The sequence below is a fragment of the Vicugna pacos genome, chromosome 10, assembly GCF_048564905.1.
Source record: "Vicugna pacos chromosome 10, VicPac4, whole genome shotgun sequence".
Taxonomy (NCBI): domain Eukaryota; kingdom Metazoa; phylum Chordata; class Mammalia; order Artiodactyla; family Camelidae; genus Vicugna; species Vicugna pacos.
The window spans coordinates 6,119,682-6,134,711 of record NC_132996.1 but is presented as its reverse complement, the minus strand read 5'-3'; the positions used below and the strand labels follow the sequence as shown (position 1 = coordinate 6,134,711).

General features: G+C 41.8%; 1 protein-coding gene across 8 annotated transcripts in view; it reads left to right on the top strand.

Moving 5' to 3' along the window:
• Positions 1–246: 246 nt before the first annotated feature.
• The window catches only part of YAP1 (Yes1 associated transcriptional regulator), a 107,931-nt gene continuing 93,147 nt past the window's right edge, over positions 247–15,030 (top strand). For 2 of the 8 annotated variants that reach the window (XM_072968909.1, XM_072968904.1), the window contains exons 1-2: positions 247–1,116; positions 3,984–4,234. In XM_072968909.1, the coding sequence (XP_072825010.1) occupies positions 796–1,116; positions 3,984–4,234 (572 nt within the window). In that variant the 5' untranslated portion in view covers positions 247–795. The remainder of the gene's footprint in view (positions 1,117–3,983; positions 4,235–15,030) is intronic. The other 6 variants (XM_072968906.1, XM_072968907.1, XM_072968910.1 and 3 more) reach the window with 3 other exon arrangements.

Genomic DNA, 15,030 nt, shown 5'->3' with positions numbered 1-15,030 from the left:
GGCCAGGGGCGGCCGCGTTCCCCGCAGAGACCAGAGCTCCGACCCAGACTGGACCCAACGGTGGTCGTCGGGCCGGCAGCCCTCACGGCGCCGACCGCCAGGCACGCTCCCGGCCGCGGCCAGGGCCCCGGGCCTGTGCAGCCCCGCGGAGGCCGGGCCTGCGGGCGGGCTGGTCACGTGCGGCCGGGAGGGGCGCTGGAGGCCGGGAGTCTGCAGGAATGTAGTAACTTGCAGGGGAAAGTTTCCCTCGGCGGCCGGCCGCGGATCCGGTGCGGGCGGGCGCGCAGAGGAAGGAAGAGCCGAGAGGAGGCGGAGCCGCGAGCCGCTCGGGCGGGCGCTTCTCTCAACTTTAGTTTTGGCGTCTGAGGCGAGTTTCTGTCTCAGTCGGGCGCAGCCGCCGCCGGGGAAAAGAAAGGGAGGAAGGAAGGAACAAGAAAAGGAAATAAGAGAGAAAGGGGGAGGGGAGAGGCAACTAGCTGCCCGGCATCCGTCAAGGGGGTGAAGGAAAAAAGTTCTCGGGCGCCGCAGGTCCGGGTCTCTCGCAGCCCCTCCCGAGGCGCAGCCGCCCGACCAGTGGAGCCGGGGCGCAGGGCGGGGGCGGAGGCGCCGGGGCGGGGGATGCGGGGCCGCGGCGCAGCCCCCCGGCCCTGAGAGCGAGGCGAACGCCGCTCCCGCCGCGCAGCGCCGCCGGCCCGCCGCCCTCGCCGCTTCTCCCGTCTCGGCCCGTCGAGCCGGGGCGCCCGGGCGGAGCCCTCGCCCGCCTGGTCGGGGTGCGCGTCGGGGGAGGCAGAAACCATGGATCCCGGGCAGCAGCCGCCGCCTCAGCCGGCCCCCCAGGGCCAAGGGCAGGCGCCCGCGCAGCCCCCTCAGGGGCAGGGCCCGCCGTCCGGGCCCGGGCAGCCGGCCGCCCCAGGGTCCCAGGCGGCGCCGCAGGCCCCCCCCGCCGGGCACCAGATCGTGCACGTCCGGGGGGACTCGGAGACCGACCTGGAGGCGCTTTTCAACGCCGTCATGAACCCCAAGACGGCCAACGTGCCCCAGACCGTGCCCATGAGGCTCCGGAAGCTGCCCGACTCCTTCTTCAAGCCGCCGGAGCCCAAATCCCACTCCCGACAGGTAACCTCGCCGCCCCTCTCCCCGCTTCCCCGTCGGGCGGGCCCCAGGCCCGGGGGCGCTCGGGAGCGGCGGCCGCCAGCCCTGGCCGGCGGAGGAGGGCTCCCGGATCTCTGGCGGGGTGGGGATGGGGGCCCGCGGGGAGGTGGAGGGACTGGAGGCGCCCGCCCGGCCGCGGGTACCGGCTCCCGACTCCTCCCGGAGTCCGGGGCCGAGATTTGTTTTTCCCCCTCGGAGTTTCTCGCTGCGCTTGCAGCCCCGGGGGGCGTGCTTTTCCCTTTCCTTTCTTTCTTTCTCCCTGGGGTTCCCGGGAGGTTGGCGGGAGTGGCGGGGGAGGTGGGGAGGAAGGAAGGGGGTGGGGAGAGCCGGGCCCGGGCCGCGGTGGGCTTGCACAATGCGCGCGCCTCCGCGCGCTCCGCACCTTCGCTCCCGCCGCCGCCGCCGCCGCCCGGCCGCGAGGGGGAGGGGGGCCTCTGGCATTTGTGTGTGGGTGAGCTGCCAGCGGCGGCCGAGTTTGTGAAGTGGAGCCCCGGGCCCCCTTGCCTTCGGGGCCTCTCGCTCCACTTCAGTCTCCTGGGGAGTCAAATAATTGTTCTCTTGTTTTCCAGTGTTGATTAGGGGTGGGGGTTGGACCAGTCCATTTAGTTTCTCGCTCTTTCTCCCCCGGCCCCCTCCCGAAAGCATTTATTTTCCTCGCGGCCCCGGCGCTTTCTGAATACAGGATCCAGACTTTCCTGGAAGTTGTTTATGGAGTTAGTGCTTTCACCCCTGCCCTTCCCTTGCGCCGTGGAACTCGGGCGGGCTCACTCTCTGCAAACTTAGTAGGTTCATGTGTTGGCTGCTCAATTGTAGACTATTATTTACAGTCTGCTGAAATGCTTTTAAATTAGCCACATCTGCAAGTTGCGCAGGACCTCCTGCGCCTTGCGGTGCCTTGGTCTTAACACAAGCCTTTGATAATGCTCTGCAGGTTGACTCATAGGCCGAGTCCTGCCTAGTTCAACTGTGATTAAAAGTTAATGTTTGGGAAGCGATGACTAATTCGAGGCTCGCCATTGCTTTTTAATTCTTATTGAGGATATGAACATGGCTGTTCCACATACACAGCATTCGATTATTTTGTCAACTTGATCCAACACTGAAGTGAAACTATTATGGAAGTGCTAACATTCCGACAGGCCCCCGAAGATTTGTTTGGTGTAGGTTTTTCTTTCTTTCCTTCCGTTTTTAAAAAAGAACTTGCTTCAGGCTAAACTTCAGCATAGGAACTTTGCCCAAAAGTTAATTGGTTTTCCAAATACTGAGATGTGGTTAGTCCACTCGTCTGTAATTTGAGTGGGAAGAACAGTTATCGCCCCCCACTCCCATCGTCCCCCCCCCACTCCCCCCCCCCGTTTGCAGGCCTGTTGTATGGTCTCCTGCTCCCAGACCAAGGGGTTTTGGAACTCGGAAAAACTCACTTAACCTGCTGACAAAAACCTAGGTTAAGGAGGAGGAAGGAAAAACAATTTAGCTGCTTGCCCTAAACGCTTCGGTTTGTAAGAAGTAGTAGACTTAGGTATGCTTTTTTCTCTTACCCCTGGAAGTGGGTGTCTGGACTCATGATGGGTAAAAACGTGTGTTGGCATTGCAACCCCCAGACTACACTGCTATGCTGCTAGTTACTTAATATGTTTTGAAAGCATACTACACATAGGAGATTGAATTCCCCATCTTGTGGCATCTATAAGCCAAACAGAATTGCGACTGAAAAGTGTACTTATTTCCCATTTATTCTAGTAAATAACTGCACAGGAATTTATATCAGCAGTGAATGGATTCATACTATCCATAATCTGCTATAGTTTTGTTTGTTTTAATAAGGTTTTAATCAAGTGTTGTGCATCTGTAAGTTTGACTTTTATTTCTGCTACTGATTCCTGATTCAGATTTATCCTGACTGGAAGCTCAGAAATGTACATGATTTAATTAGAAGGGATAAATGCCTCTGGTGATTGTTTCCAGTCTCCCCTTCCTTGCCTTTATGAATCTAGGAAATTGTAACTTTTTGATAATCAAACCCTAACTCTAATCAGGGAATTTAAATAACTATACTAGATTATGAATAGTATGAATGTGGGTTGTAAATGCTATTGTCCACAAATTCTTGGGTATAAATTCACATATATTCTCATTTTTTCCATCATGAGATAAGCTGTATTACAAATGAGAAAACTTGAGGCTCACAGAGATGAAGATACTGTTCAGTGTCACCCTAGCCAGCCTGGACTGAAACCCAGATCTTTGGGGTCTGAGGGCAGCACTTTTTCTGCTATTACACAGTTGTAAATATTTAAGTATGTAAATTCTTAAGTTATATTATAATTGAATTGTTGCCTTCTTTATCATCTAGATATAAATGTGTGCTTGGGTTTCCATTTCATTTTAGGTGGCTTTTACGAGCATTTGAATGGTTCTGGATCTTTTGTATTCATTAAAAGTGGTATAAATCGTGGTGTTGCTTTATCGATGACGTTTGTCCATAGTGAGGAAAAAATGACAATTGTCATTTGTTTAGGGCTTGATGTAGGAAAAAAATTAACTACTTAAAACCTAGTTTTTAGAAAAAGAAAGCAGAGTTATTATATTCCTTGGGTTTTGTCTGTATCTAGAACATTTTAGAACTTGGAAAAGCACTCCATTCTGCCTTGGCCTTTACACATTTAAAATTATCCATCTGCAAACCTATATTCCTCTGTGTCAAATATTAAATGCTACAATTTGCCTCTGGTACTGAGAATTTCATTGCAATCAAATATCTACCTAAGAAATTAAAAGGACTGTCTTTAAAAACAATTCTTAAGAAATTTTCATTTGAATTTTCCTAACAGGCCAGCACCGATGCAGGCACCGCAGGAGCCCTGACTCCACAGCATGTCCGAGCTCATTCCTCTCCAGCCTCCCTGCAGCTGGGAGCCGTGTCTCCTGGGACGCTGACCCCCACTGGAGTGGTCTCTGGGCCAGCAGCTGCGCCCACTGCTCAACACCTTCGACAGTCTTCTTTTGAGATACCTGATGACGTGCCTCTGCCAGCCGGCTGGGAGATGGCAAAGACGTCTTCTGGCCAGAGATACTTCTTAAAGTAAGTGAAAATAAGCGGTGCGAGAGAGTTTAGTTTTCTGAGAAAACTGTATTTTGGGAAACAGTAAGGCGATGCCAAGATATAAATTGTCATTTATTTTTATATTATACTTAATATTTCTATCAAGCCCAGTTATATCTTTTGTAATTTTTTTTTTCTTTCTAGTTTGCTTTGACCTAAGTAACTTATTTGGGTAGTATTTGAAAGCTTCCTATTCATTGTTTTTTACTAAACTTTTCTTTAATGGCAACTTGGATATTGTCATTTTAAGTTAGTGCGAAACCTATTCATTAGCCTAGCTCAAAACTGAAAGAATACCATGAACAATTTCAAATTTTGATAATTATGGGGCTGACATAGTTTTATGAAATATGTATGACACTACTTATATCTTCTCTAAATAAACATTTTACTGGTAGAAAAGAACTATAAAATAAGTAGAATTTCTCTATGAGTCTAATTTTACAGTATTTTAGATTGTGAAATGACAAACCCATTAGCTACAGTTTGAGGTGATTTATCAGTTTGTTTCCCCCCCCCCCCAAATGTAAAGCGAAATGTGGATTTTCAGGCTTGATCACAATCGCTCAGTGGCCAACTTCTTTCAAGCTGTCTATCAGGTCTTCAAAACCGAATCCCTTTCCTCTGGGAAATTGAAAACAAGGCTACTGGGTTATTTGTTTTTATCAGCCTAATTTTTTGTGTGTGTGTTTAACAAAATGGCAAAATTTCACTGAAGCTGAAAAGGTCAAAATAGAATTTTGTCTATCCTTTTGAAATTATAGATGACTTTAATATTTTTATCTGGCTTGCTTGTTTTAAGAATATACAAAACGTTTTCTGAAAATAATTACTATGGACTGAAATTGATGTTTTCAAAAAGTTGCTTACTTCATACTGTTTAATCAGGTTGAGATAATGAAGTGAAAAACAATCCAAGTTTTGATTGAGATCTGTCTTGTCAGTCTACTCCTAAGGCACATGTAATAGATCAAATAATACAATTAATGATACTGTTTTGTTGTATGAGTCTTAGTACTTTATATTGATTGTCTTTCAGGGCACATTGTTGCTTTGCAATGTAAGATACAGTTGTGTGACAAGCTTATTTAGGAGAAGAGCAGAGGAAAAAGTTTGAGCTGGAAAAGTTTCTGCAGTTTTTTGCCCCCTCTTCCTGTAACTTTTTTCTTCTTTTTTAAAATTTCATCTTCTGGTGTCCTGGTATCCATTTCAAAGGGTCAGGTTTCAACCAGAACAATAAAGGGCCTGAGACTGGAAAGTACACACGAGTCTGGCAAACTCATCTGCATGAGCAAGATCATTTGTTCTCAAGCAGACACCCAGAGTAAATGATTGAAAGAGCTGCTAGCTGTGAGGGATGTGTCTTGAAGGGAAAGGGAGTGGAAACAAACCAGGTTGTTAGGAAAAAGAAAGGCTGTACTTTTTTGAACCTCTCCCTGCTGGGTCACATGCTGACCTGGGGAGATTTTTAAACAGCTTAATAGCTAGCTTGCCTCTTTTCTTTGGTTGATGTTACAGCTACAAGTATATGGTTAAAGAGCAACATTTATGCTACCCTCTTAGTCTTTCGTATCTTGTAATAATTGCTTCTAGGTGACATCTGCCTATATTTTCATCATTTTGAATAATCTTTTTGTTTTGAGTGGAAACATTCTGTAATTTATTTTTTTCTCTTTTTTTGGGGGGTGAGGGGGCAATTAGGTTTATTTATTTGTTTGTTTATTTTTGATGGAGATACTGGGGGTTGAACCCAGGACCCTCGTGTATGCTAAGCATGCACTCTACCACTTGAGCTATACCTTCCCCCTTATAATTTTTAAAATTTCCCAATGATTCTCCCTTTGAGAAGTGTTTCTCCTGAAGATGGATTAATGAAGTGTGCACCCACACATACCACCCCACCCCAAGCACCCAGCTCAAGTGGGCCTGTAGGGAAGGTAAACCAGGCTAAAATGAAAATTATGCCGTGTGAGTGATGGTTACAGGAGTGGAGAGAAGCTTACTTGGAAAAGAAAAAACTGAGAAGAAGAGAGATAAACATGATCTTCAAGATTTCTGAGGGAGTCTAACGTGGAAGTAAAATTAATTTTATTATATGATAAGAAAGATGAAATTTTTTGACTCCATGCAATAATTTACTCACATCAAACTTTGAGAAATAGAGGGGTTTTCCATGATAGATGGATCTCAATCATTAAAAGTAGGCAGAATCATGAATTAGTTGGTACCTGGCAGGATTTGTAGAGAGGGCTCCTAAGCATTGGACCTGGAAGTTGGGGGTACTGTGGGGTTGTAAGATTTCATATTCTTCTGAAGGATCTGCTTTATGGAAAATATGCAATTTGGAGAAAAGTTATAAAAACTTGAGTTCACATCTAGTTGCCACCTATTTCCATGATGTTGTAGGATGTGTGAGTTGTAAACAACTTGTTTTTGTGTACTACACAGGTAAAGGAGATTAGTATCTGTCTTGACTGTGAGTCAGAGATGAGAAATGAAGCTTTTGGAACCAAGTTGTTATTGTCAAAGTTCATTTTTATTCTGGTTTTGATGTTTTAAAGTCAGGCTCTCTTTGCAGTCAGCACTTACGTGTTTTCCTCTTGTGTCTAAAGAAGATTCTTATTGCCAGCTAGATGTAGGGTGAAGACTTAAACTAGTTGGAGACTACACTCATTTCAACAGTGAAAACTATATACATTTTTTAAAGGTAATTGTTGGAGCTAATTTTTAAGTTACAAAGTAAACAATGTAGTGAGATTTACACTTGGCACGAAGAAATCTGACCGTAAGTGGTCCAGACAAGCAAGGTGATATAATTTGATTGAAAACTGAGAAATGTTGACTTTGGAGGCAGCTTGCTGTCTTGTGATCATAGATGAATGACTCCGAAGTCAGTTGGCCCATCCTGTAGTTTCAAGGAAGCGTAATTCCTGAAGGATTATAGGCAGGCGATAATTGGTATTTTCAAAGCCTGCCCTAGGTCAGTGAGATCTTCTGGAGAAGACTTGTACCTTAGCTTGGCAGGTGACGAGGTGGAAGTATGGCGCCAGCGACATTTATGAAGGACACATATGCAAGCTTTGGTATGATTGTGAAGTATTTTAAAAAGCTTAAGTCTGTATATTAGGTATAATATTCTACTGAATTTACTGTTTAAAAATGATTTCTTCAAGATTGTATACTGAGCTTTTATTTTAAAAGAGTTCTTTTGTTACTCTGAGAATTACTGCCTTCTTCATCTGTCTTACAGTTTTCCTACAGGAAATAGTTCTTCATGTAGTTGGTCAACAACTTCCTATTTCTTTATAAGCTGCTGAATAACTTCCTGAATTAGTGTTTTATAATATCTCTGGTTACATGGAGTGGTCTTACTTCTCAGATTTATTTTACTGACTCTGATGCCTTGTAACTATTACCATGTACAGAGAACTTCTTGTGTAAAATGTACCATAAAAGGACCTTATAATTTGATTTAAGAAATCTCACCCAATGATTTTAAAAGTGTATAGATTTGCATAGTTTTACTAATCTTCTCATTTTAAAAAGGTAGTTTGTTTCATTTCTGTTATTTATCATCTCTGAATAACTGGTCACAGTGTTTTTCAGTCCTTAAAGATTCAAGGTTTCTTGTAGCTGTGATTTTAGTGAAAGTTATATTGAGTATCATGATCCACAGTTTAAAAGGTATTTTTTCAGAGATTTTCAACATTCCACAGCATGTGACTTAGCCAGTGTTCCAACATTAATTGAACTTGCCTTGCAGATGTTATTAATTGCTATAAGTGGTTTGATTCTTTTTTTATCACGTGTCTTGTTTCAGAAATGAATGCTCCTGATTAAAGCTACTTCAGAAATGTATCAATTAAAGGAGATGAGTTAAACTGTTTCTTGTTATAATAATTTGATCCTGCCTCTTCTCCCAAACACTTGCCTAGTAGAAGACTATGAGTATATACACTGTACATTGTTACCATAATAAAGATTAGATGTTTTTAAAAAGATCAGTTTCATAAAGAATAAGGCTATTCTGCTTTTTGGTTTCTTGCTATATCAAGTGTAACCCAAATGATTTCCCTTTAAAAATGGAAAGTTTGTAATATTGCCCTTTAACGTTGACGAACCTGCAAAAAACTCGCACAACTCCCACCACCCCCTACAAGAAAAGCACGAAAAACCCCGTAAGCAGTTGGAATTGTGATCACAAAGTATTTCTCTAATATAATGTTATGTCAGTTATACTTCGGTTCAAAAAAATCCAAAAACAAAGTATGTCCCTGTCTGAGGGAAGGGTCACCCCTGCCTGTTTGGCTAGCTGATAGAGGCTGAGTGGAGAGAGGAGATGAAGTATGCCCTCAGATCTCCAAAAAAAAAGCTTCCTGCCGCTCAGAGGGTGGGCGCCCTGGGGAAGAAGGATGGCCCTCCGTGCCGCGGTGATTTGGGCAGAAAAACTCTGGGGGATCCATTGAATATGGTGGCAGACGAAAAGCAGTTGGAGATAGAAGATGTGACAGAGTAAATAGAACACAGAGGTCAGTCTATGTCCTGGGGAAAATAATGAGTACTTTTAATTAGAACTAAGAAAGATACCTAGTTACAGAACTGTATGTTTAACTGCAGCAAACTCAGTTAGCTGCAAGATGGTAGGCAAATTTTCTTAAAAACACCTAAAAAAATTTCTCCCTGAAAGTGTCATGTTGACTATTAAAAAGCCAAGGGTAGTATTTGAATAGTTGAAACTTAAAAAAAAAAGTTTTTGAAACCCTGAGCTCAGTCTTCATTGGTAAAGTAGACAAATAGTTTTACTTTATGGTTGGAAAAATAATGTAAATTAGCATCGTGAAATAGTAACGCTAGCAGGACTCTGAACTGCCTTTTTTTTACCTTAAGGCTCTGGGGGAGATGTAAACTCTAAACCTAACCTTTTAGTTGTCAAAATATGTAGTGAAGTTTAGGCTTAGAGCAAATCAAAGTGAAGTCATTTTAAAAATCAGCTGTTAAGATTTAAGATTATTCAAACTTAATTTGCTATGTTCAGTAATAGCATAATTTAGCCATTAATTATGGCTTGAAAGTTTAATAATAGTTGAGTAGCATTGTATAAAGGGAGGTTTTAACGAGCTGCGTGGTTCTATAACTGTGGTTACTAAGTGATGCAGTTTTTACAAAAAGGGCTCCTGATTCCAGGATTAATCGGAACTTCAAGCCATGAAAGGGGCGTTGCTGTTTTTATGGAGAAGAATTGCTCTATGGTTGTGGTTGCTCAGTACTGCAGCACCAGGTTTCCTGGGAACAAGTACTGCCACCGTGGAAGCACTTCTCTGTGAGCAGGGCTTGACCCCCTTCTAAAAGCAAACAAAAGAAGTTTGATATAAATCACAATGGTCCTTTTTCCCCCTTCCCTTTAATATTTTAGACAAGAAAAAGTAGTGTGGTTTATTCCTCAGTTGGCTCTTAACATAAGAATCATAATCTCTAACACATCAAACAATACAATGTTGTTTCTCTGAATAATGTTGCAGATTAACAAAACGCAGATAGGAGTAGCTATTAAAATATTCCTACTTTCTTCCACCAGGTGTTTTCAATGCTTTATTTGTGGTGAGAGCTATTGCTTGACCTGTTTTTACTTTAGCATGCTTCTCTTCCTCTTCACGGAGACAGTGTTAGTCACTAACATCAGATTTTTCTAATGAGTCTTGATTTGGGGGTAGTGAGGGTACATTTTGTTAAAAGCTCCTTCCTTCCTCTTGCAATTGCTTACTTAACCTAAAGTAAGGAGATTTTTTTGTTTGTTTTTTAGTATTTAGTATTTTGTTTATTTTAAAGTAAGGTTTTTATTTGATCAATATATTTAGAGAATGTCTTTTGATACATGTATAAAAACTTACTGTAGACTGATCTGGGGTAAAGATGACTTTGTTCAGAGTGCTACTTTGTGCTTTCACAAAATTGAATGTGGATTTAGGAAGTTGTTTGAAATTTAACTTCTCACACATCCTGAAGCAACTGTAAATATGAAGCAGGGTTTTGGGAAGGAACTAAACTCTATCATCCAGGAGGTGGGGGTAGGGTATGGATTTTTTTTTTCTGTACAAGTATGAATGTGGAGTTCTTTCATTTTATGTTTATAAAACTGTCCTCCTTCCTTTGCTTCAGATTCCAAAAATCTGATCTCGTGGATTTTTAATAAGGTGTATGGTTTTTATTATAAAGGTAATACTTGTGCATTAGAATTGGAAAATTCAGGAAAGGAGAAAGTACGGGAGGAAGAAGCTGGATTCTGCCAGGAGAGAGGTTGGAAAGATACTTGTTTTTATAGCTTCATATTTAAACATATATTTTTAAAATTTAATTTTTAGGGGAGTAACATATACATAGATTTAGAAAATCCCTTAGTGCTCTAAGATTTCATAAAGAGTATTTCTGACTCACTTCTCTTTATCTCAGGCTTGCATTACCCAGAGGAAAACACTCCCAACTCCTTTGCAATCCCCCCAGCCCTGTTCTTTTAAAAATTCCATATTTATAAACTGTGCTGCACTACCATTCTGCACCTCCTAAAATCCTGTCCTTAATCTTCCCAGTGTAATTACTGTAACTTTTTGTTAAGTATTCTTAACGTTGTTAATGACCCTTTAGACTTTGCCTGCAGCTGGGCTGTATAATGTGGTATGATTTTCTGAACAACTTTGATAGTTTCTTGGGATTGTTAATTGCCTTCTTTTTTCATTTGTATCTCCGTTCCCTTTTTGGCCCCTTAGAGACATCCCTGAGTCTTCTGTCTTCTGCTCTGGGCTAGACTGGTTGCTCTCAGCTTGGCTTCAGAGTTGCGCTGGGGCTTCCCTTCACTCTCATCCTGGCAAGGTTCCTGCGTCGCTGTTCTTGGTTGGATACCCTGTCTACTAGTTTTCTCTTTCTTGATTTGCTCGCTCTTAGAGTTGGCTCATCCTTCAGCAATTTGCTGAGAAAAAGGGTGCATGGTAGATAACTGTGTTGAGATCTTTTATGTCTAAAAATATCTTTATCTGTTGGCATTTGATGGCAGTTTGGTTGCAGAATTCAAGGTTATTTTCCTTTGGAGTTTTGAAGGCAATGCTTTATTTTATTCTAAGTTCTTATTAAGCAATTAAACCCAGTTTGCTTCCTTTGGGAATTTTAGTGTTTTGTTTTTATTTGTCTTTTCGAGGGGTCTTAAATTTCATGATATGCCTTGGTTTGTACCTTTATTTAATTCATTACGGAGGTCTCATTGTTTGGAAACTTGGTCCTCAATGTGAGTGGTGCCTCTTAAAAGTTTTGCAGTGTGGTTGCCCTAACTGTCCTTCCATCCTGGGAAAGATTTCTTTGATTAGTTCCTGGATAATTTCTTCCAGTCTTTTATATGTGTTCTTTTTTTTCTGGAATTCCTGCTAGTCAGACTAACTCTTGAATTTTCTTATCTTTCTCTCCTAAATTCCTTCACTTAGCCTTTTGTTATACTTTCTGGGAGATTCCTTCAACTTTAGCTTTTAATTTTTCAGTTGATTTTTTTTTCCAAAAAGCTATTTATCATTCTTAATTTCTAGGGACTCTTTTCTGAGCTCATTGTTACTTTGTTATTTTTAATAACATGCTGTTCTTATTTCATGGATGTAGTAATATAATATCACTCTAAGGATATTGTAGTGGGTGTTTCTTTTTAAACTTCCTTCTGCTTTCAGTGTCTTAAGTGGGCCTCACTGGAGAGTGATTTAGTGGGCACTAACCAGGCCCTGAAGCTTTAGGGGGCCCTAAATGTCAGTATCTCAGCTAGGTTCTCTCATAGTGGCCAGTTTCTCCAGATAAAAATCTGCCAGTCCTTTCTCTAGAGAGCTTTGATGGTAATGGGTGTTAAGACTGACAGCCAATGTTTTAGGGCTGAAAGTATGAGGCTTCATCCCTGCTCTTGGCTCTGCCAGGTGTCTGAATCCAGATCCTTTGAGTCTACTACTCCTCTGGAACATTAATTTCCCGTTTTGTGCTTGGGCCAGGGAGAGGGGATATGCAGTAGGTTTTTTAAAAGTTGTATGTTGAATGAAATTTTGTGAATCCAATCTGTAATTATTAGGTTGACTATAGGCGTTACCAGTTTTCTAAGCCCCAAACAGGAACTATTGACAATTTCATATGATTTAAACTGGAATGTTATAGGATCACTTTTTAATCAATACTTAAGTAATTGCCTTTACCAGGCAAATGATTAATTCAGTGACGTCCATCTCCCTCAGATCAGTTTTGCTACTTTACATCGTCATGTTAGAATCTCTTAAAGAAGGAACTGTTTACTTTGACACCAGGTGATTGGCATTAGGTGGTGTATGAGTTCTGTTCAGAGGGTTTGGATTCTGAAACAGTGTGAAGGGGCAGAGAGACTGGAGCCTTAGTTATTGTTCATATATGTAATAATGGAGCTGATCCTGTCTGTTTTTATGTTACTGTCAAGTTTTTTGTCTAATACAGCTTTCAAAAGTACAGCTTTAAAGTAAAAGAGCCTTATGAAATCAGCACATCTGTCTTCTTTCATGCCTGCCTTCTATCTGGTTTACGTCAGTATGGATGGTGGTAGGATAAAGGAGACATACATGCGAATTTAAATTCATTAAGTAGTTACTGGTATACGGATGTGGGTTAGACCCCAGAGGTATATAACTTGGGTTTAGTTTAGTTTATGTTGTTGCTCTTCCTGGCAACTACTCTTTTGACAGCTCAGAAAAGTAGCGTGCTCTGTCTTCTGTAGGCCACTGTAGATGTCACAGAGCAATATTAATAGAGTATTTTTTGTCTATAAACTAACCATGGAGATGTAATTAGCTAGAATTTTACGAAAACTAGGTTTAGGTGAAAATGGATTCACCGTAGGTAGTAACTAAGATGTGTTAGACCTTTGGTGTTTGTTGATCTCCAGTTGAATTTCTTCAGATCCACTTTTAAAGCAATTTCTGCCTTGATTAGTTAAAAAGCAGTTGCGTATGGAAAGTTTTTAGGGAAAAAGAAGAATCAAACCTTTAAAAAGTTGCATGAAATCTTAACTGACAGATGCAAAACCAGAGCAGAACACTTATTAGCATTAGAGAAGAGTGTTAAATGATACTGAGAAGGTGGATACTTTTGGGTTGTAAAGGTATTAAAATGCTGAATGGGGTGAAGGAATGGAACAGACTCAGTGTACCTTAAGTATGTAGAGTAAGGAAGTGTGTTACAATAGCAAGTGCTAAGGTTAGCAATGAGATTTCTGAGACCCTGCCTGGAACTAATCCTTACCAGTGATAGGGTCGTTAAAATTTACCAAGCTCTCATGAATAACTTTTTTTTTTAAGATGGAAAAAAGAATTCCGGGGAAGAGTTGGCCAGAACACAGATGTTTCTGTTTTTCCTACACATGTTGAGACTGATACAGGTTATGTTTCCGAAATCGTGTAGTTTGGATGGGCTCCAGGTGATGTAATAGGATCACTTTTAACCCCTCCCAGCTGGAGGGTGTGCAGACTTTCCTGTTAGGACTGGTACAGATCTCTTCTTTTGGTTGACACAATAATCACTGTTTCTAGACAATGATACATAAAATTAATATCATTGTCCTTTGTGTTTGAAGACAAAGCATGCCCTTTGTGTACCTGTCTGTCCTTCAGTTTACAGTTAGTGCCCATCAGATAACGATTTGCACAGCTCTCTCTACTTCCTCAAACACAGGGTGATTTTTCTCCAGAAAGATGCGCTTGGTTCTGGATGGTGTATGTTGGGTGACTTACACTGATATGGCTATAGTTTCTTTCTCCCTGCTATTTTTAGTTATTTTCTTTGAATTCACCATATGTGCTTAGTGGTCTCTTCCTTTCATAAACACCTACCTTTATGTGGCTTTGTGTAGTAGGCATTGTTCTGAGGGTTCACTGGGTCCCACGCTCAAGTTAGAACAGAGTAACATGTCAGTCTTGATAGACCGGATAGGTCTCAAGACACCATTCGTTGCAAATCATCTTGTTTGCCTTTTTGTTGCTAACTGTCTCTCACTGGAGAAGCTGTGGCAGATAACTCTTAAGCTCAATAAAGACAGATCTTTGTACAGTGTTACGTACGCAGCTCCTGATGGGTGACGTCCCTTAGGCTGCTCATTTATCTCAGAGTCTGTTGCTTGATGGCCACCCTGATTAAATGCCTGTAGTCTCTGCTTGTTATCGCTGTGCAACTCCATGCTAACAAGATGCTAGACTATTTACTTGTGTATTCTAAAGTAAATTTTGTAAGTTTGAGATTATTCTTAAAGGACTAGAACTATTAGAAAAAGATAACTGCTTATTTTCATGGTATACATGAATGATAGTTCTACTTTAGGGTATTAACAAGTTTGTTCCATGGGCAGGGAACATCTAACTGCTTTAGAATTAAATGGATAAGAAATAAGATTGTGTTGTGAAAGTGAGTAGACTTCTATGGGAGTTCAGGGGAGAAATAAGGAGATGGTGGCGGTGGGACCTTGAAGAGACAGTGCTCAAGTTATGCTTATGGATTTAGCATTTCTGACTCAGTGACTGCAGGGGCATAGGAAGTGAGGAGACAAAGACAGCTGCAAAAAGGTTTTCTTAGTTAACAGCCAAGAACTTGCCTTCCTACCTTGAAAGACGTTTGCATCTTAACAGACTCTTCCCTTCATCAAAATGAAGCTGTTAATAGTGGTTAAAGCTGTACTCTGACCTTGGGCATTAAAAAAAAAAGTAGTTCTAATATCAAAACACTTGAAAAACCACTAAATAGCATGG